At 36.6% G+C, this 21,899-nt stretch overlaps 1 protein-coding gene across 2 annotated transcripts in view; it reads left to right on the forward strand.

The window, feature by feature from the left end:
* Positions 1–21,899, forward strand: part of IPO8 (importin 8) — a 43,127-nt gene that overhangs the window by 3,803 nt on the left and 17,425 nt on the right. For both annotated transcript variants that reach the window (XM_031589843.2, XM_031589842.2), the window contains exons 2-13: positions 3,146–3,227; positions 5,066–5,222; positions 7,394–7,552; positions 8,462–8,618; positions 9,620–9,709; positions 10,502–10,596; positions 11,175–11,259; positions 14,560–14,694; positions 15,407–15,506; positions 17,131–17,207; positions 18,478–18,594; positions 21,602–21,691. In XM_031589843.2, coding sequence (XP_031445703.1) covers positions 3,146–3,227; positions 5,066–5,222; positions 7,394–7,552; positions 8,462–8,618; positions 9,620–9,709; positions 10,502–10,596; positions 11,175–11,259; positions 14,560–14,694; positions 15,407–15,506; positions 17,131–17,207; positions 18,478–18,594; positions 21,602–21,691 — 1,344 coding nt within the window. The remainder of the gene's footprint in view (positions 1–3,145; positions 3,228–5,065; positions 5,223–7,393; positions 7,553–8,461; positions 8,619–9,619; positions 9,710–10,501; positions 10,597–11,174; positions 11,260–14,559; positions 14,695–15,406; positions 15,507–17,130; positions 17,208–18,477; positions 18,595–21,601; positions 21,692–21,899) is intronic.

Here is a 21,899-nt window from a genome sequence, read left to right on the forward strand (position 1 = left end):
TAAACTGTAGCAGGGATTACTGACCAGTCAGGTCAGTAATCTCCATCTTGTAACTGCTGTCATTTCCCCATTAGCCTGTTGTTTCTCTTAAATGTACACATTTCTCCATCTCCCTCCTTTTCTTTCATTTTTCAATGGTTTTCTTCAGTTCTGTCACACTGTGATTGGCCTGTGCTTCAGAATCATATTTGTCGACCGTGCAGTTTTCTTAGAACAGTTGATTTCCATAGCAGAGAAAGATGCTCAGTTTCCACACACCATCTTGCTCATAATGCCCTTCTTTGATATCTGTGGTATATATTATCCTTTCTAGGTCTGTCTCATGGACCTAAGGGATTTTGATAGTTAAATACTGCTTTTGTGTACCAGTTCTTGGAATGCTGTGGAATGTTATTGTCTGGATACGTGAGCATGCACAGTCACCTCCAACTTACTCCCATTTGGATAGGATTACCAGTACAGTTCTTAAACTTTCATCTTCACCGACTCAATCTGCTGCCATACAGTCCTTTGACTTGTGACAAGGGGACGAATGAAATTGCAGGAATATAAGTGCTTGTTTACATATATTGAGGAGTTGCAGAATTCGGCTTTGTTGGGAACTGAGAAGCAGTGCTGGAAGAAGAGAAAGAAATGTGAGGATATGAGTTGGCTGCCATAGCGTGCAGAGATCTTTGGGCCTTTGTGAACACAGCATTGAGCGCCTCGGTCGAGGGAGGAATCTTGGATATTTGTAGTGAAGACTGATTTGGTGAGGAAGTTGGCTTGCATGAAGTTCTGTGGGAAACAGGGTCTGTTTGACACTGGATGAATTTGGTAGCAGAGGAAAGCAGGTGGGGTAGGGGTTCTTATACGTGTGCATTTTCATCTCCCAAAACGATGCCTGTGCTTGTAGTCAAGGAAAGAAGGAAGTATCTTTTGAAGTTCTAGTTTGTTTTAACAACCTGTGCATGACTGCCAGTATAAAAATGAGAGCAAATACTAATAGCAATGGCAAAATTATGCCCAATGTGATGAATACTGATGGGGTTTCTAAGTAACGCATTTGAAGTGCATCACAAAGAAAAATGGAACTTAGTAAACCAGATAGCTGAGCATTCAAATAAAATGCGTGGAAGCCTTAAAATAATTTTTGCAAGCAGTTTATTGCATGGATATTCAAAGATGAACATGTCTTCTACCTGTTCATCTTTGCAAATGAAGATGTAGTAGCTTGATTTTACAGCTGGAAGGACAAAAAGCCTTTTTGAAGTGCCCTTCTTGCTTGCAGAGGAGCAGAGAAGGGCGTGCTGCTCACCACTGTGCATCTTGCTATTGCGGCCTACCTGAGGTGTTCTGTGCTCACCCAGCAGAAGAGGAAATGGCCTCATCTCTTCCCTGTACTGAGCTCATACCTGACAGCTCTGCATCTGCTCACAGAACACCTGCGGCTTCACCTGCTGTCTTCAGTTACCTCCCGTATGATTTCTAGAGCCTGGGAGGGAATGGGTCTGTCCCAAGATCTCAGTGAGCACGACAACAAACCAGTGAGAATGTGCTGGTGTAGGAGAAATATTGCTGCGTGCAGCTTTCTGGAAGTCCTCTGTTCCAAATGTTGCAAGCAGTGCGTGGTTTTCCTGACTGAGTTTGCTGCAGCACCAGTGAGCAGTGTTTGAGTTGACGGGTGTAAGAGGAGCTGGGCTGCTTTACCTCAGAGAGGGCCAGCTCTGGGCCCAGCTGGCTGCTGGCTGCCAGCCAACACAAGGCTGGCCTTGGGGCTCCAGTGCATTTGTTGTGAAAGGTTTGGGAACTTGGGGTGCTTCAGCCAGGTGGCCCTGAAAGGTGGTGTTTCAGTGTGTTCATAGATACGTGGGGCTCTTGGCCTGCATGGTACTGCTTTTCCTTTACCTCGAGTGTTGCTTATGGATAATTAAAGTGTACAGGGAAGGGAGAGTATGCTTTTGGTTTGCCCTTGCTGCTTTTATCTGAGATCTCGGGCTGCTCCGCAAACATCAAATGAGTCTCTGAACACAGAGTGGATTAGAACTGCGCTGTCATTACCATGAGAGAAATGAGGGTCATAAAGTTAGGTGATTTAGCAAAATAGTTGAAAGACAGAGTTCTGCTGCTGCTGTTACTCTTAAGTATCATGAAAGCTATGTAATTTTACCTCATTATGGAAATGTTCGATCAAGGAATCGGGGACATGAACTGCAGAACACATCCCTTTGTGTCACAGCTTTTGAATGAGGCTAAGTCTGTGGGAGGAGGTAGCATACGTGTGCTTAAAGCCCAGCTCTGGAGGTAACCACAGGACTGCCAGACATACTCTGCTTGGCAAGAAACGAGATACAAGGTGAAATAAAGAGCGCTTCTGTCATCTAGCCCCCAAGAAGTGTCGCTCTGAACATCAAACACATAGATCCAAGTGATGAAAGATCTGACCTACTGCTAACTACTGATGTTTCCAAGGCTTAGCAGTAGCTGCACCATGCTGAGTCAACAGTTCTTCACATCGGAGGACCCCTGGTGAATGGCAGCAGTATAATGCTATCAGGTTTTCACATCTTTTAAACCTAGCATGCTTTGCTCAGAAGTTCAGTGAGCATTGTTTTCTCTTTGAAATTCTTCAGCTGCATGGCTGATGTAGCGTTCACTAAGTTCCCAGGAAAGCTGTGGGGTTTGAAATATTATCTGTCTACACTTGGTTTTAATTAAAAATGATCATTCCTTTTTTTTTTTTTTTTTTAAACCCAGTTTTTATTTTTCTCTTATGGTGCACTATACATCTAGTCCATTAAAATGTTGCTGAAAAATACGTGGCTTGTTTGACTTACGAGGCTAAGTTAAATAATTCAAGGACAGATCTGTGCTGAGTCTCATTATACATTCTCAGAATTATTTAAATATTCATTATCACAAATTTCAATTAGAGAGCCAAGTCACATTACTTATTTCTCTGCTCTGCTGCTTTACGCTCAGCTTTTACAAGTAATTATTTAGAATGCTGCTGATTTGGGTAAATCCATGTGCTAAAACCTTTCACACTTCATCAGGAAAGTCAAAGAACTCCACAAAATCCCCTGCCTCTATTTGTTATTCTGCTTCTGGTAATACAGTCTTCTTTAAACAATGATTTGCTAACTGTGTTTTATATATATTTCAGTCCTATAAAATCATCAATTTTGCTCCAAGTCTACTGCAAATCATAGTATCAGATCAAGTTGAGTTTCCGGTGCGTCAAGCAGGTAAGATGAAATCCTTGTTTCATTTTCCTTCAGTAAAAATTTGGTCTGTTAGTAATTTCAGCAGAATATTGAGCTGCTGGAATGTGAGTTCATGTTTGCTCTGAACATGGAAATGGAAAGGATAGAAACTTTTCTATATCTGTGCAGCTTTTTTTCTTACATCCCTGTGTTTGTAGTGATCCCTACTGGATTACAGCAAAAATGATATAAAACCAGAATGATTTCTGCTTGTACTGAAGATTAAAAAAAAAAAAAGTGGATCTCGTTTGAGTACTTTTCCTCTATTAGAGTCCTTTTTCCTGAAAAAGTGAAGTTTACTGAAAGATGAAAACAGTTTGTAGATCAAGGGTACTTATTCAGTATCTGTGGTGTTTGCTCACAAAAATGAAGAAGGTCACATTATGGTAAATTACACATCTGTAGTCTGAGCATGTCTAGAAAGATTGCCTCACTGTGTGCGTGTGTGTGCTATCAGGAACAGCAATGCAGCTGACTGCAGGGTGTACATTTGTGTAAGATCAGATTCTAAATCCTCACAACCTATTTTGACTATCATTACACAGTATTTTTTACAGATTGACAAAATATTCAACTTTTTCAAAAAATTGATGAGTGCTGTTTCATTCTCTTTCTGTCCTATGGAACAGCATTTCCATTGAACCACTGTTGGTTGTATTTTATTTTTCTTCTGTACAGATCCTATTAATCCCCTGAGTGCATTGAGGCATGCTGACATACGCTGTTTGTCATGCTGGCGTGTATATTTTCAAAGACAATCCAACTTTGAATGGCATTTTTAAACCATCCTGTGGTAACGTTTGTTGGTTAATCTGGACTCCATAGGGTCATTTTCATAAATTAATCCTTCATTCGAGAATAAATACCATTTTTTTAAACTTTATTAGTTTTTTGGTTTGTTTGTTTGTTTTGTTATTTAGAGAATGGAGGTATAAAATACAAAAACACATTTAAAGTAAATCTGTATATCACCAGGTTTCCCTAAGTTTTTGTAAACAGCCAAGAATCTGTGTAACATTAAGACTTATGGACAAAGTGAATTAAAGTCTTTGTCTGATCTTTCTGGACCTGTTTTTTTTTTTTTTGGTCTGAATATTCTGGCATTTAATAGTCAAAGAACAATTTGTCCTCTTCTTCCTACATAATATTTTACAAACTGCATGTTTTCATGCTTGGTAATTTGTCATGACAAAAAAAGTTGGGCACAAGAATGTCTTTTTCGTACTTTAAAACGCTAGTCAATAATCAGCCAAAGTTGTAAAGGGATAAGAGTTTATTAAGAATGTTACTTTAATGTCTTACAGTGTATTTCCCATTTTCTAAAGAATGCCTACAGGCATTTCAATACTGAGGCATAAATGCTGCTTATTTTCAATAGAAGATTAACTTTATTTTGCATGGTTTTTCGCATGAGACAGACAGGAACAATTCTGAGGGATTATGGGAAATCCTAGCAGTGAGATAAAGCTTAGGGAATTCACAACAAACATTTCTATCTGAATAGAAGGTAGGCCATGTGCCAGTTTCATACTGGGCATTTCCCCAAGCAGAGCGTCCTCTCTGTGCGTACAATGATTTGTTTACATGAGCTTTCCAAAGCTTCACTTACTGAGCTTGATGAGTTATTTTAGATGTGTGTAAAAATGTTCTCAACTGTTCTTAGTTCTTACAATTGTTACAAACCCGTGCAGAGGTTTTCAGTTGTCTCTTCTGTTCTTTGTTCTGCTTTTCAACTGTACTACTGTACACATTGAGCACAGTAATGTAGAGATGTTTTAGAATTAAATCCAAACTATTATTTCCACATCTCTTATACGTAGCTGCCATCTACCTGAAGAACATGGTGACGCAGTACTGGCCTGACCGTGAACCACCTCCTGGAGAAGCAGTATTTCCTTTCAACATTCATGAAAACGATCGTCAGCAGATTCGTGATAACATTGTAGAAGGAATAATTCGCTCTCCTGACTTAGTGAGGTATTCTTATGTTTTGTAGGGGGTCTTTTTATTGCTCAGGTTTTCAGACCTACCAGTCCAGATGTGAAAATCTCAATCTTTTGGGAAATGAAGTCAGTGCTTCTTTTGAGAATATAGAAATAATAATCAATTTTAGTGTATTCATTTTAGCGTGCATTTGTTTTTTTCAGAAATGTGTTAACTTGGCTAAGTGCACTGTGATTGATTCCCTTATGGTGTAGTTGGAAGTATCTTGTAATGGCAGCCTGTCAGTACAGCTGATTCAGGGCAGACAATAATACAGAATTACCCATTCAAAAATTACAGCTCAAAATCCATTTGTTTTTCTAGTAGCTCTTACCTCAGTTACTTTCCCCTTTTTTTTTTTTAATGCAATCCTAGCATTTAAATTGACATTCTTGATTTTAAGATGCTAAAAGAATAAGAAAATGCTGTTCTGTTTTTACTGGAAGAATAGTTAAGATTCACAGATTTGCTGCAATATGTGATTGTTCGTGATGTTAATTAGAGTGAGGCTGATAAGAAGGGGTCAGGCTGTGATGTGCATCTTTGAAAAACAGATGAACATCTTCCTGGCTTTTCCTCTTCCTCTCCACTGACTCTGTTCCCAAAGATGTATTCTTTGTCAGTAGTCATATCAGGAAGAGTAGTGATGGACTATAGATTAAAATTAGGATTAGGGAAAACACTTTGATTAAGAAACATGATGAAATAGATGAGTTCGTTAGGATGCTATAGTATTGCTGTCACTGGAGATCTTTATGAGTACATTAGACAAACATCTGACAGGAATTGTGTAGGGTATAAACGGTCCTGCACTAAGACACTGTTTGCATTTCAGCTTTCTGAAGCTCTGACTTTAATGTTTAGAACCCCCACTAAAAGAACCGCTTGTCAAGAATGTCCTACAGCGTAAGGAAGCTTGTGTTGTTTCTGTAGTAGTGCAGAAAGGGCACGTTGCTTACTGTGTCATCTCATCATAATTACTAAGGCTGAGTTTATACTAAAGAACACAAAATAATGGAAGTATGAGAAGGTTTTTACAAACTAGTTCAAACATTTTTTCATAATGTGGGATTACAAATAGAAATTCTGAGATTACAATGACCATCTATACATAAAAGAACAGTTGAAACCGACCCCTAGAAAATTCACCTGGAATAGGGTGTTTCTAAATACTAAGAACTTCTATATCTGTCAGAGAATAGAAATGGCAAAGAAACATTATTGGCACTAGTCTGATGCTGTGATGTCAGTATTTTTCACTGTTTGCTCATAAGAATAAGGGAGAAGAACAAATCAAATCAACAACAGGGACAAACTCCAAAGGCTTGAGGAGGAAGGCAAGTTTGTACAAAGCTCAAAATTGAGAGGCTTGATAGCCTCTGATTGAATTACTTGGTGTTTGTGGCTCCGTATCTACTAGGCTGCAAGGAAAGATAAATATAAAAGAAACTGTTTACTACAGACTTTTATTCCTTAGCAGAGCTAAGAGCATGTACAGCTTCTTACGTAATGCCTCAAAAACTTTGTAGTCACAGTACCTCACTTCAGGCAGTTAACAGCTCTGTCTTGCCACAGAGTGGCTTCAAAGAGTTTATGGAGGGAGAAGAGCAATACAACATTTTACCTCACTCACTCTGCCATATGGTTCAGAAGTTGTGAAGTGCTGTTCTGGAAGATCACAGGAAAATCATAATTTGATGAGGAACCTCTGGCTTGGATTATAACACAAATCAGTTTTGTTTAATTAAAAACATACAAATTTGTGCTCTTGTTGCTGATTTCAGCCTTGTAAGTACATAGAAGTATAACCATTCATTTTCAAAATACAAAGCTAGCTAATTTTGTGCAATTAATTGTTTTCAGATATTTCCTGGTGATTGTGGAGAGTGAGGAGGAACAGAGAAAAGCGGTTAAAGTGGTTAAAATATTCTGAAATTAGTTCCTTCTTTAAAGTTAATCCTCTGGGACTTTTTTTGTTTGTTTGTTTTCTTCTGTCACCTCCCATAACTTTCAGTGTTATCAAAACAGGTATAATGCTTTAACGCTTACGGTGCAATATTTACGTTGTAGCTATTAAGCCAAGATTTGGGATCTGTGCTTTAATATTAAACACTGTGCTTTAATTACTTATCTTCTACTGTGTTTCTCTTTCCCTCCTGCCACAGAGCCCAGCTGACAATGTGCCTGCGTGCTATCATTAAGCATGACTTTCCTGGCCATTGGACAGCGGTCGTTGACAAGATAGGCTACTACTTGCAGTCTCAAAACAGTGGGAGCTGGCTTGGGAGCCTCCTGTGCCTGTATCAGCTGGTGAAGACTTATGAGTAAGTTGATGTCCATCAGTAGACAAGGACACAGTACTTTGGTTTTTCATCTGATTATCAAAAATGACATTCATAAAGGCACTGGCAGCTTTACATGGAATTCTGATAGAGAATGAGATTTAATAATTGACATATGCGTTCTTTCCTGCAAATAAATGAAAGCTTCATCATCTTTATATCATCTGTAAGTTGTAAGCAGAGATTCCAGCAGTAAATAACCTGTATGACTTTAGTGTTGTTTTTTTTTTTTCTTCAGGCTTTGTCATTTTGATTTTATTTACCCTAGCTTTGAAAATTTCTTAAATGCTTATAACTTCTTTTGTTTGAAGATTGCCCAAATGCAGGAAATATGAATACAATAATTCTCTACTTTTGTGTTATAATACAGTACTGCCTGTCACGTAGTCCTACTGCATGTTGTTAACTGTACTATCCTTCTGATAGTCTAAATCTGGAAAGCATAAATTAGCAGCAGTGCAGCGAGCTCTCTCATTTAGGAAAAAAAAAAATCTGGTGCTAGGAACATATGTATAAATTACACAAAAGAAATGTGAGTGGAAAATGGCAGTTCACTACTATTTGTTCAGCCACCTAGCTTGGGTTTGGCATTGGTATGAATGACAGAGAAAGCCAAGTCCCTGTTGCTGTGAGCTTCTAGCTCAGTAGCAAAGAATATTTGTATAATATCTTTTTTTTTTTTTTTTTAATTTCTCTATTTAGAGATTTCTCTATGTTAGAGATTTAGCATGATTTGTTTGAATTATGAGACGGGGGCTGGAGGAGGGAGAGTCAATCAGTGAATGCTGGATTTTAGTTGTTTTAAGATGCAGTAATTAAATTATTAGTGAATAGAAGTATGAGAGTCTCCGGTGCGTAGATCCTTGACCAACATTTTTGTTTCCTTTGCAGATACAAGAAAGCAGAGGAGCGAGATCCTCTGATAGCAGCAATGCAGATATTTTTGCCTCGTATTCAGCAGCAAATGATCCAGCTTCTGCCTGATAATTCCCATTACTCTGTGCTTCTTCAGAAACAGATTTTAAAAATCTTCTATGCTCTTGTTCAGGTTGGTGTCTGTATACAGAAAAAACAGAACTTCTACATTGCTAAGTACAACAATCCCCTTCAGTGCACTCATGGGTGTCTTTGAGTAAAAATGCCGATTTGGATGGGAAAAGTAATGTTCAATAAATACCCTTTATAAAGATATGATTTTTATAGATTTGTTTACCTAAGAACTGGTCACATAATCCCCACTGTTACATTTTTAATTAATCTAATTATTTCTGCACATCCTGTCTGTAAGCTTGCTGGAGAACTGCTTCTATAGTTATAAAGTCAAACATAATCTGATAGAAACAATGAGTATCTAGAATCTGCTGCTTAGCCTCTGAAAATGGCAGTAGTTACATATTGTATTATAATTGCCAATGAGTGCACTTTATTAGGTGGTGTTTCTCATTATCTTCTAAAGATCTGGGAGAAATTATTTGTTGAGGCACATGCATTTTCAGAGATGTGTTTGGCTGTTACAAGGGTGAGTCTGGTGAAGAAGTATTTCTAAAGAATGAGAAAGAAGACAAGATCCTACATCAGGCGCAGCCTGAAAGGCCTTGCTGAAGGTTAAAAAAAAAGCTGAAATGATTTATTATTAGATGGAAGGGTTTTAAAAAAGTTCAAAAGGCCCTATTTTATTTTGAAAACACTTTCCTGAATATTGTCACTACTTTGGATTTTGTAGAGAAGTAACATTTCTAAGATAGTAGCTAGGTAGTAATTAGAAGTACATTTCTCTTAATAAAATGCTTTTGGTTTCCCTGAGAGGAGGAGGCAAAAAGAATTAGCAAGTACTCAACACAAGGAACTTTTCTCAAATAGAATCTAGTCAGAAGTTACTCTGCAAAGTGTACCAGGAATGATAGAGTTGGAGTAGTATTGATATCTAAACTAATTTAAGTTTGCTTAGAACCTCATCTAAGAAATGTAGCTATTGTTGAAATAGCTCCTACTCACTTCAGAGAAAAAAAATAAGTGTTTCATGAAGGTTTCTTTATTTTTTAATTTCAGTATGCATTGCCACTCCAGTTGGTGAATAACCAGACTATGACTCAGTGGATGGAGATCTTCCGTACCATCATTGACAGAAATGTACCTCCTGTAAGGTTTAGTATTGTCAAACCTCTTACACTTGTATGTTGTCAATTGAGGAGCAGTCAATGTAAAGGTTTTGTAAGTGTGGTCATTTTTCCTTTGTCAGTTTCTTGTTTTTTAAGATGTCATTTGTTTGAGGTTCTTAGAATAAATGTTCTTCTGACAGAAGTGCAGGAGAATTGTGTAAGTTGCCAAATTTTCATTCACTGAGATAGTGATAATATGAAAACTCCAGTCTATGATATTTTGGAAGCTTTCAATTTTTCTAGCCCTTTTCCTCAGAAAAAGCAAGAGATCATTGAAAAGCCATTGTTCATCTGTTTCTCTCTTTATTTTATCAAACCTCCACATCTCTAGAAGAAGAGCGAAGCAAGTAATTAAATGTGTGAGCATGCATGTATGTACAGCAATAACTCTCTTTCCCTTGGTTTTGAAAATTTAACATTATCTTTAATAGCTTTTACATTACATATGGTTTGGTATATGAATTTGGAGGAGTAGTGTTTTGCTTAATTTTTAAGCAAAAGTGGACACTGCTGTGCATTATTCTAGTCTGAGAGTTTCAGTTTTTTAAATGTGTGTCATTTTGAACATTCGAGTATGGACATTGGATGGGTATTTCACATACACATTTATATTAGCTAATTAAAATAGTGTAGAGTTCCTGAACTGTTAATATAGCCAAAATTTTAGTCAGTGCCATGAACTTGTATTAATATACTCAGTGAGGAGTGTTTAAAAAGTAATTTATCTTAACAATACACAAAACTAATTCAAAATTCTTGTGTTTGTTTATAGGAGACTTTGCAAATCGATGAAGATGATAGACCAGAGCTGGTGTGGTGGAAATGCAAGAAATGGGCATTACATATCGTAGCTCGTCTTTTTGAGCGGTAATGAACTGACAAGCTGATTGAAAATTAAATTAGGGTTACAAGTCTTTGACATTCCTTAGGTGCAGTTAGACAAGACAGTTGAGCTGGCTTAACAGCTCATAGTCACCAAAGAAATACTCTCACAGCTGTCCTCTGCCTTGCACTGGTGCAGCCAATGGCTTGAGCTCTTCGTGAGATGATTTGGCTCTCTAACCTGGCAAGAAACTAGCAAGGAAAAGTTTTTTTTTTTTTTTTAAATGTATTCATCTACAACTGCTTGTATTCTTGAATACTTGAATACAAAAGCAGAGAAAGATTTGAAAAGAAAATCAACAAGGTAAAAGTTACAGAGCTTATGACAACAGTACATCTGTATTTATTTGACTATAACATCGCACTGGATGAGGTTCTAAGAACAGAAAAGGGAAGTGAGACATCATGTAAGAAATAATGGCTTAGTAGAATATCTGCAGAAAGGATTTGTTGGGGATGGAAGGCTACTCAGAGTCATTTGTGTTATAAAAAACACTGTATTTTCGTGACACAGAAGGCTCTTTGTAACATAAGTAAATATCTGTCTTCTCTTCATTTTAAAGGTATGGAAGTCCAGGAAATGTAACTAAAGAATACTTTGAGTTCTCAGAGTTTTTTCTAAAAACATATGCTGTGGGCATACAACAAGTAAGTACAGTTAATTTGTTTCTAAGTTTAGTCATTTTAACTGAATAAAGATCTTGTTTTTCAATAGTGTGCTCAGATCTTGAAGTTCATAAAGCAAAACTGAATGGAATCAGATTCATTTTTCATTACAGTTGTATAATCAATGAATATACAGATGCTATAATTATGAAATAAACAAGAGAGTTTGGCTAAGCAGATTACTATACGAAAAAGAGAATAGATAGAATGTCCTTGTCCTGGGCTTGCTGTAAAACTCCAAAGGAAGGATCTCTAGATCCTTTGGAGTTCTCTTCTAGAGATCCTTCCTTACTGGTAGTCAGCTCTTAAATGGGTCTAGGAGAGGTGGAGCCAGGCTCCACCCCTTCCAGCAGCTGACCCCTTCCAGGGCTGACTGACTCATTGCTCACCTCAGGTGATCGATCAGAGGTTCTGGCTGTGATTCAGCAGTTCCAGTGCAATAGTGATTGAGAAATTCTTTAGAAATCTTAGTACCATACTTATATGAGGTATAACACACAAATGTTCAGCTATTTGGAGAAACTGTGCAGGAAGACTTTGAGAAAAGCAACTGTATATCAGTGTTATCAGCATGCATAAACAACAGAAAAAAGCAATGATTTCTCATAGAGGGATGTGTTATCAGGCCACTCCTTAGTAAGTGATAAGCTGCTGACAACTTAGGAACACTGGATTCTGTCCTGTTTTATGTCAGGAGGATGTAATCAAATTAGAAAGTGTGTGGAGAATAGCAATATTTTATACCTGGTTAGCATATTTTGTGAAAATAGAGCATATGTTCACAGTTGACAAGTAAACTTTTGTTGGGGAATGCTAATTATTTGTGTGTAACGTGGATTGTGGAGATGGTTCAGTTTTGATAAAGCGGCACAGAAGAGAGGCACTGCCTGTAAATGTTTTCCGTGCTTTTGTGCCAGCTTACCTGTGGTCCTCTGGGAATAGACTTCCAGCATCTCCCTAGTTTGAGGAAGTGACTGCAGCAATTGGGTGGCTGGAAGTCCATGGAGCGGTGGTTTGCAGGCTCAGATGTTTCTGGACCAGCTCTTTTTGTTTCCCATTCAGCTTGCTACATTCTGGATTACTAGGAGTAGCAGGTAGTTCCCAGGCTTTGTGCTCAACTAAAGCTCTTGAGCATCCAGGCTTTTGGGTTATGTGTTCCAAAGAAACTCTTGATAAGTCAGAAGAGAGCAGTTTACTCTCGTAGTGGTGATTCTGGGCTCTTGATTTTCAAGTAACACCTGTTTGGATAATTTGTATTTGCAGGGATGTGGCTTCTCAGCAGACTGCTGGATGAAACATCCCTCACATGGCATCAGCAGGCTTCTCAGGGTTCAGACTTCCAGCGTCTTATTCAGGGTGCCAGGCTGCTGTCACTTCATTAGAATGGAATAGAACAGAAAGTTTGGTTGGAAGGCACCTACAGAGACCTAGTCCAACTGCCTGACAACTTCAGGGCCAATCAGAAGTTAGAGATGTTACTGAGGGCATTATCCAAAGGTTTTTTGAACACTAACAGGGCTCTTAGCAAACTTTCTGAGTATGTTTCCACCTCCATCTCCAAATCACTGATAAAAGTTTTAAACAGGATTGGCTCTAGACTTATGCCCTGGAGAACACCGCTAGTGACCCATTCAGAACAATTCTTTGAGCTCTGCTTTTGAGCCAGTTCATCACCTGGTGTAGTGTGGAGCTGTTTATCTCACAATTGGCCAATTTACCCGTAAGGATGATGTGAGGGATGGTATAAGAGGCCATACTAAAATCCAGAAAGATTAAATGCTCTGCCTTCCTTTTGTCCACCAAGCTGAGGACCTTATTGTAGAAGGAGATCAAATTACTAAGGCAGGATTCATGAACCCACATTGACCACGCCTAATAACCAAGTCACATTCAGACTATTTCAAAGTAACAGAATTATCTGCAAAAACAATTACTTTTCTCCATCCAGTTTGACAAAACAATTTATCCACTGGTGTATCAATTCTGTGTAAATACGTGAATGATAAGAACTGAAGAATAGCTGTGGGGAGACTACTAGGTATCAAATAAAAAGGAAGAAGAAACAGTCAAATATAAATTCTAATTTCTTTGCAACTATTATTTCCTGAGTAGAGAAAAAGGCTTCCACGGGCAGTGGTCATTAACAATACTTAAAGTTTATGTCTTTTAAAAGACCAGGATATGAAGCAGAGGAAGAGCAGTTTAACTTGAAAGATAAATGGTCTTGGATGATCTGCATTTTTCTTTCACTTCTCACTCATAGATGCTGATTTGTCACGTTTCACGGCAGAGTTAGTGAGAATGCCATTGTGAATATTACATTACTAAGCCTTTGTTACATATTTTTCAGTTAACTGCTGACATTGTGTTAGAGTCTGTGTGAGATATTGCCCATCTTTGCTCAAGGAGTGTATTGTAAAAAAGAATAAGATCAGACTTAGTACCCCTAAGGGAAGGAGTTATGTTCAAAATAAGATTTACTATAGTGTTGTAAAGAATTATTAAGTAGAGTTTTTCTTCTGAAAACACAATTCAGTACTTTTGTTATGCTTTGTCCTTGATTTTTATTGTTGCTTGTCTGTGTGGCAGTTCTTTATGTTTACTAACACTCAGTAGTTCCTTTGCTATTAAATGTTGAATAGTGGCTTTGTACTGTAGGTTTTTCTTAGAAGAGCAAGCCTTTCTAATAAGCATTGTGTTACAGAGTTTGTGATAGCATGCTATGTGACACTATCTGATACTTACAACAACCAACCAACTGAAGTTAGGATTTTTTTCATCTCCTGATTCACAGATGTAGATGTTAACCCAATTTCCTTTTTTTAGTTTAGTATTTCTATTATTATCGCTCTTCTTCCAAAGTCATTTGGCTTCTTTAGGGGATTGTCTGTTCAAAATGAACACAAACTCCATTAACAGATTTAGATACCAACTGGCTTGAAAATGTTGTTGTACCTTTTCAGAATCTGTTCCATATTTGTCTGAGGCCTGTGTAAACTAAGTCTATAAATTCTGATGCATGTTTTTTGTTTATAATTGCAAGTGATCACATGATGGATCTAATAGTAAAAGTAAATGTACTTAAATGCTTGCAAATTTAGGTTCTTAATGTTTAAGTGATTTCTAACTTTTGGATCAAAGACACTGCAGTGGTTACTGACACTAGAACTTTTGTAACTAATCAGTTTGTGCTGAAATTCACTGAAAAGGTGTCCTGCATGTCCATGTATGAGAGCTAATTTTCCATCTTCATTTAAGAACACCAGTTCTTTATTTCTTTAGGTTCTATTAAGAATCTTAGACCAATACAGACAAAAGGACTATGTTGCACCACGTGTTCTTCAGCAAACGTTAAACTACCTGAACCAAGGAGTCATTCACTCTGTAACGTGGAAGCAAATGAAGCCACACATACAAGTGAGTGCATAAAGCCCAGTCAGAAACAGTGCATGTCATCAGAATGATAAAAGAAGTAGTTTTCTGTAGTTTCATGAATCTTTCATGCAGCATCAACATTGGCAAAAAAAAAAAAAAAAAAGCATTCCCACTCTGCAGTTCTTTTTTACAATATCATGACTAACTTTTATTGCAGATATTGTCAACTCAATTAAGGATTCTGTTCCATTAATTCTTTATTTTGCTGAAGTCTGACACAAAGTTCTGGCTTTTATTAGTTGCTAGTGTAAAGAAATTACTATAGATTTGGAAATTATAATTGATTGCAGTGCAAAGACAGTCACCAAAGATATCATAAACTGTGAGGAACCGAACTGTTTTAAGGATATATTTTATAAGTAGATGTAAGAACAAGTAGAAAGTGATTTTCATGCCTCTTTTCTCCACGTTATAAGCTAGTTAATATAAGTTTGTTATTGCTATGAATGTTATGGAGAAGGATGTTGAAGCCTGTTTTCATGTTAAGTGTTGTATCTGTGAGAACCTTCTGCAGAATGCAATGTTCTGTTGCTTACAGATTAGATACTGAAGTATATTTTGTGTGTGGTGATGAATATTATAAAGTTAGATTATTTAATTACTGCTGTCTGTATCTGTTGCAAAAGGAAAAGAGAATCTGTACTGAAATTTGATTTTCTATGTACTTACACTCATTTGATTCCTTTAATATTAGAGTATAACAGAAGAAGTGATATTCTCCCTAATGTGCTACAAAGACGAGGACGAAGAGCTGTGGCAAGAAGATCCGTATGAATATATCCGCATGAAATTTGGTAACAGTCCATAGTTAGAATTTACTTTTGGTTTTCATCACAATTGTATACCGTAGTCCCAAACATAGTGTGGCAACCATAATGTCTTTGTCTTTCTGAGTGTCTGGAAGAATAGGAAGAAGAGAATTTGTTTCGTAAATCTCACCAATCTGTAATTAAAAGGCAGATCGAATGAGTTTTGGCCATTTGGCTGCTACTCATAAACTAATTCTCTAAAAATTGTTTTCTACTACAGATGTGCTCAGTGTAACTAGTAGACTGACTTGCTTTCCTTATAATGCCAGTTTTAGAATCCTGAATTGGAAACATGACAGCTGTCTGCAAGCTCTTGCAGCTCACACTTTGACCAGAAGAGGCCTGACTTGCTCTTTCTCTATTGAAAATTGTTCTTGCTTTTGTTATACTTTGCCAACTGTTATTACTAAGTTGTAAAACAATTATATATATATTTTTTTTTTCAAAAGTCACACTGCAAAAATCTTAGGAACTACACATTGGACTAATTTATAGTAATTAGTCATGTTAAAAAACTCATATCATTGAAAAAGAGAAGGGTACTTTAAAAATATAGCAAATTTATCTGGAAAATTCCAGTATGCCAGGCACCACAGAGACATGTAGCATTTGGAAATTGTTAATTAATTGCATTTTGGTTAGCATATGAAAAAACAGAGTGTAAAAAGTCCTAGTATACTTAAAAAACAAACAGACAACCCTCTAACCTTGGAAAGTTATAGAAAACAATTAATCATCATAGTGTTAATGACAGGGATACAAATGCGTAGTTGATTTTTTGGTATCTAAATTCTGTTATTTTTGTGTAAGCAGTGAGCCCTAATTTTATCTGTAGCTGAGAGTTAAATACAGATTTGAACTGTATTATGGAAGCAGAAATTACACTTACTTGAAATTTAGTGAAAAGTATTTAGATTTGCAACAGAAATGGTAGTATTTCTGAATCTTGATTTATCTTCAAGATCTCAGGAAAAGTTAATGTGTAATTTTAAATACATTTTAAGGTTATTTTTCTAGATCCTTTTATTTAATGCAATCTATGTAGGGATGTTTGGATTAGAACACGTTTGGCAGCACAGATTGTTTTTCAATATATAAATTATATTTTTAGTACGATTAAAAGAGGTTTACTTGTAATGAAAGAAGCTGAAAAGCTTCATCTTTCAGCAAATTTAAATGACACCAGATCCGAGGATTTTTTTACATTCAAAGAGCTTCCCATGAGGTTTCAATAAAATCAAGCCAAAATTGTGTACATATGTTATACAGATGGCACTGGAATGCATTGGTGTTCTTATAGTGGTTTTAATTAAAAAAAAAAAAAAGAAAGAAAGCAACAACCAGCAAATATAAAACAATTTTTCATCCATTAAATACATGATCTCAAAAGAACTAACGAATAAATAATTCAGTCTTGATAAAGGGAGTGATGAGTGGTCAGTAGATTAGGAAGTCAAGAAATAAATGCTCTTGTGGGTAACGTGAGCTTGAGTCTGACTCTTCAAATGTTAATTGAAGACAGTCGTGTCCAACATACTTAAGTTGGTTTATCAGCATTTTATGATGTTATAATCAGAAAGTGATTTTTTTCATTTATCTTTAATGTTAGATGTATTTGAGGATTATGCATCCACAACAACAGCAGCACAGAATCTCCTTTATACAGCAGCAAAGAAGAGAAAAGAGGTATGGAATTATTTTTTTTTTTTAATTTTTGCTTGAGCTTTTTTTAAAAATGTTATTTTCCCTTACATTTGAAGATGCTATAGGAAGCATCTCAAAAAAATTTACTTGCTAATATGTGGCCAAACTCATTCCTGGCTGAATGCCATCAATTTGGGGAGAATTAAAATATGTAAGTATAAATAAATAAGTGGTTTCCTCTTACAGCTCTGAAATTAACATGCCCGATAAAACAAATTGGAATTGATGTAGTAATGGCTTCCCATGTTTATGATCAGGCTCTGCCATGGCTGTTCAGAGATTCTCAATGTGTAGCAGCAGCACAAGTGAATCTAATCCTTGTTAATTTTCACTGATGCAATTTAAAGTCCTGTTGACAACAATGAAATTAGGAAGAATGAAATGAATTTCATGGAGCTAATCTTTAAATGAGAGCATAACTTTTCTATAGATCCTTTTATATTTACAGTGATATATGCTAAAAAAAATTATTCAGCCTAGCCCTGCAAAGCATATTGTTCAGCCTACTGACTTCTCTGGCAACCATTTTCACATGCCATAAACATGGAGCTCGATTTCTTTATGAATTTTCAGAAAAGACCATAGTCTTTGTATCAGGTCAAATAGCCTGTGACCTTTCTTTGTTGTTAAAGCAATCTGTGTCTGCTGACCTTCTCAATTTCATAATTTGTACTCAAATTGTCAAAACGTCGTCATTTCTGAAAAGCAGATAATGTTGGTGGAAACCACAGTAAGCAATTTATTTTGCCAAGAAACCTTTCCAAGTCTAGCTGACTTTACAAGTTATTGCCAAGATTGATAGATTAAAATAAATCTGAGGTTTTAGTCAAAGCTGCTCTTGAATATGTTTATGTTCATACATACATGTACATGCACACATGCCTTTATATATGTAGTGGGCTAACCAGATGGGAAGTTAAGGGGGGGAAAAAAATCTGTGAAGTGCTGTTTGAACCTCTTGTCTTTTCCTCACCTTTCGTGGTTTGCCTCAGAACAACAAAAATACTGTAATCACTGTCACTAATACAAAATTTCAGGGAGATTAATTCCATTTTGTAAAGCTTGGATGAAAAGTTGTAAAAGGAACCTTTTAAATCTGGGAAGATGGTAATAGTACTTCCCAATTGCTTTGATTACAATGAGATTTCTACATACAAAAGTCATATCATTTTTTAAACTTAATGTCATGAAAATAATTTGATTTAGATACCTCACTGACAAAAGGAGATTCTGTGCTTTTTGTCGTACACAGGTATTGCCAAAAATGATGGCATATTGCTACCAGATTCTGACAGAACCAAACATTGATCCAAGGAAGAAAGATGGAGCTTTGCATGTTATAGGATCCTTAGCAGATATTTTACTGAAAGTAAGTGGGTAAATAAGTAAAATATGTTTATGTTTGTAATTCTTACTATCAATTCCATTTTTCCAATAAAATATATTAGCTTATTAAAGTCTGGCTAGCCCACAACTGTATTTTTGGAATCAGTAGAAAGACTGCAACGTGCAATAAGATTCTGAGGGTTTGTTCCTTTACAAATATTTATGTTCTTTGCTGGTTTTATGTATTCCCATTTTATATGCTGATTTTTGTTCTCAAGTTTCTCCAAAGCTCTCTTTGTTTCTTACTGAACCATTCCTTGGTCTTCTCATGCTTTACTAGTAAAATGGAAGGGTGTTAAGAAAAACAAACATGCATTCCATCAATAACGTTGCTTATTATTCTTTAGAAACCCCTCCCAACAGCTTGCACTATTGTGGGCTCCTCCTGGTTCCAGAAAAATGTTTGCTTAGCATGTTGTAGAAATGTTTTGTCTAGCTTTACAGCCTTTGTACCCTAGGATGCATGACTTTAAGATGTATTTCACCATCTAGCTGGGAGTTTTCCAAATCAGTGGAAAGTGGAAGTAAGAATTTCTATCCTTCTTCATTTTTTATACACAGTATCTTCACAATTTCAGTTTTTCTTTGACATTTGAATACACATTTGACCTGCCCTATTGCTGGCCAGTGTAATAGTTGTTAGAATTTCTCTTGTGTTTCTGTAGGTTGTGGAGTCCAAGTACACCCTCTTTCCACCTCAAAAGTAACTGCCAAAAAGTTATCACTTTCAGAATGAGAATGGAGGCTCGAGGCTTCTTTTTAAATTATGTAAAAATTTATTTTATGTGAGTTATCTCTCTGTGCAGTAGGTTTCTTCATACAAAGCCTTGCAAGGCTAAAGGCTGAGCACTGCACTTGGGTCATAACAACCCCAATGCAGTGGTACAGTGCTAAGGGAGAAGTGTCTGGAAGGGTGCCCAGGAAAAAAGAGGGATGCTGGTTGGCAACTAGCTGAATGTGAGCTGGCCGTGTGCCCAGGTGGCCAAGGAGGCCAATGGTATCCTGGTCTACAGCAGAAATAGTGGGGCCAACAGTGTGAGGAAAGTGATCGTTCCTCTGTATTTGGTGCTGGTGAGACTGCAGCTCGAATACTGAGTTCAGTTCTGTTCTCCTTACTACAAGAAAGGTACTGAGTTGCAGGAACGTGTTCAGAGAAGAGCAGTGAAGCTGGCGAAGGGACTAGAAAACAAGAGTTACGAGGGGTGACTGAGAGAACTGGCATCCTTTAGAAGAGGCTGAGGAGGGAGACCCACCTGAAAGGAGATTGTAGCAAGATGAGGATCAGTCTTTTTTCTCAGGTAACTAGCGAAAGGACATGGAAATGGCCTCAAGTCCACCAGGGGATGCTTAAGTTGAATACCAGGAAGAATTTCTTCACAGAAAGGATGGTGAGGCATTGGAAGAGGCTGCCCAGGGAGGTATTTCAAAGACATGTGTACGTGACACTTAGAGATATGGTTTAGTAGTGGACTTGGTAGTGTTAGGTGGCTGGTAGGCTTTCATGATCTTAGTGGTATCTTCCAACCTAAATGATTCTCTGATTCATGTTACAAGAAACAGTTCACCAACATACTCTCTCTGTATATTTTTTAACCAGTGTACCAATACATGATCTGAAACTGAAATCCTGAAACATCAGTAACTTTTGGAATTTTTTTTTAGATATATTGGATTACAAGTGCCATTGTTCATGTTGGAGTATAACAAAGAATAGAATATTTATGTTGTGGGGAGCCTTTCATGCTGAATGGAGTTTCATTTACCTTTGTCCTGAGAAAAAAGAAATTTATTCCACTATACTGCTACTATTTGAAATTTTCTGTCTTGAAACTTAAGGTTGTATTTTATAAAAGAGTAGTAATCCCCAAAGTAGCAGTCTTCTCTCTACTCTGAATTTTTGGTTTGGGATTTGGCAGATGAAAAAATTCCATTAGCTGTTTCTACATAAAATGCTTACTTGCAAATGTCTTCTGCCTGGAGAGTCAACTGAGACATTGATCATAAGTTGCTCAAAGACACAATGACTCTGGCTTATCTACCCAGTTCTCCACATACTCTCCATTTATGTGCATGCAAACCTCTGATGTGCACAAAAGGAAAAATTATTTTCCCTTCTTTGTATTTTTTTTTTCCTCTTCCCAGTTCTTCATCTGCCTCTCTTAAGGTTTGGGAATCTGCATGGGGAAAAATTGACGTATGAATTAGTGAAGTAGAAGTATGATCACTTAGGATACATTTAGTATTGCATATACTCTTTCAACTCTTCTTAGCCACTTATTTGTTCCTTTACATGGTGACACAGTCTCTGGTATTATTATTATTATTATTATTTTTCTCATATATTGTGTCAGTAGATGCTAGGAAAGTCCCCAGTCTCCTGGCATTCTGTGAATATCTTAGAATTTGCCAAATTTAGAATATTGAAAAATGTTTTCAACTGCTTATCCATATCCAGACAAATTTCTATCATAAACAAATTCTTTTTCCATCAATAACAATATTGAAAGCAATATTTATGAATATATAAAAATATGTGAGCTGTTGTGATATGTAAAATAATTAGCTGTAATGCTTACAATAATGGCAGGTCATTTGAATCTCAGATCTGTTTCATACTAAATTTTGATTTATCGTAAGCTACGTATACACTCTGTTCTAGGAAGACTCAAAGCACTAGGTTCTTCATTCTAATTAATTTTTAAGAATAAAAATGAGCTGGAAACAGTGCTGTAGAGAAAATGAAAATTCCTGGTATAGTATTGTAAAAAGTAATGTGGAGTTGATTATTGTATGTACAGATTTTTTACTTACCTGGTTTTGAACGTGAGGTTTGCTCAGTTCAAGTTACAAGATGCATACCTCTTCATATGTATTTCACAGACAAATCATTGTATTTTTCAAGATATCAAGATATTTAAAATGGTTTTCTGACTTAGGTTGAGTATATGAAATGAGTGTTCTCCAAAATTTATTTTTCTTTTCACCAACAGAAGAGTGTATTCAAGGATCAAATGGAGCTGATGCTACAGAATCATGTATTTCCATTGTTCATGTCTAACCTGGGGTACCTCAGAGCTAGAGTAAGTTCACCAATTATGTCAATTTTAGTATTTGCTGTGTTTCTTTCCTTTGAGTTTAACTTCATTCTGAGTGTCAATGAAAGAAGTAAAGCAAATATGTTGTAAAAATTCAAATAGCTATCTTGTATGGTAATTTTTCAACATTTTGACTTAGAAATTGAACAGTCAGTTAATTGAATTGTAGGAAGGTCTCTTACATTGTTGCTTA

The sequence above is a fragment of the Phasianus colchicus genome, chromosome 1 (assembly GCF_987193195.1).
Source record: "Phasianus colchicus chromosome 1, bPhaCol1.hap1.1, whole genome shotgun sequence".
Taxonomy (NCBI): Eukaryota; Metazoa; Chordata; class Aves; order Galliformes; family Phasianidae; genus Phasianus; species Phasianus colchicus.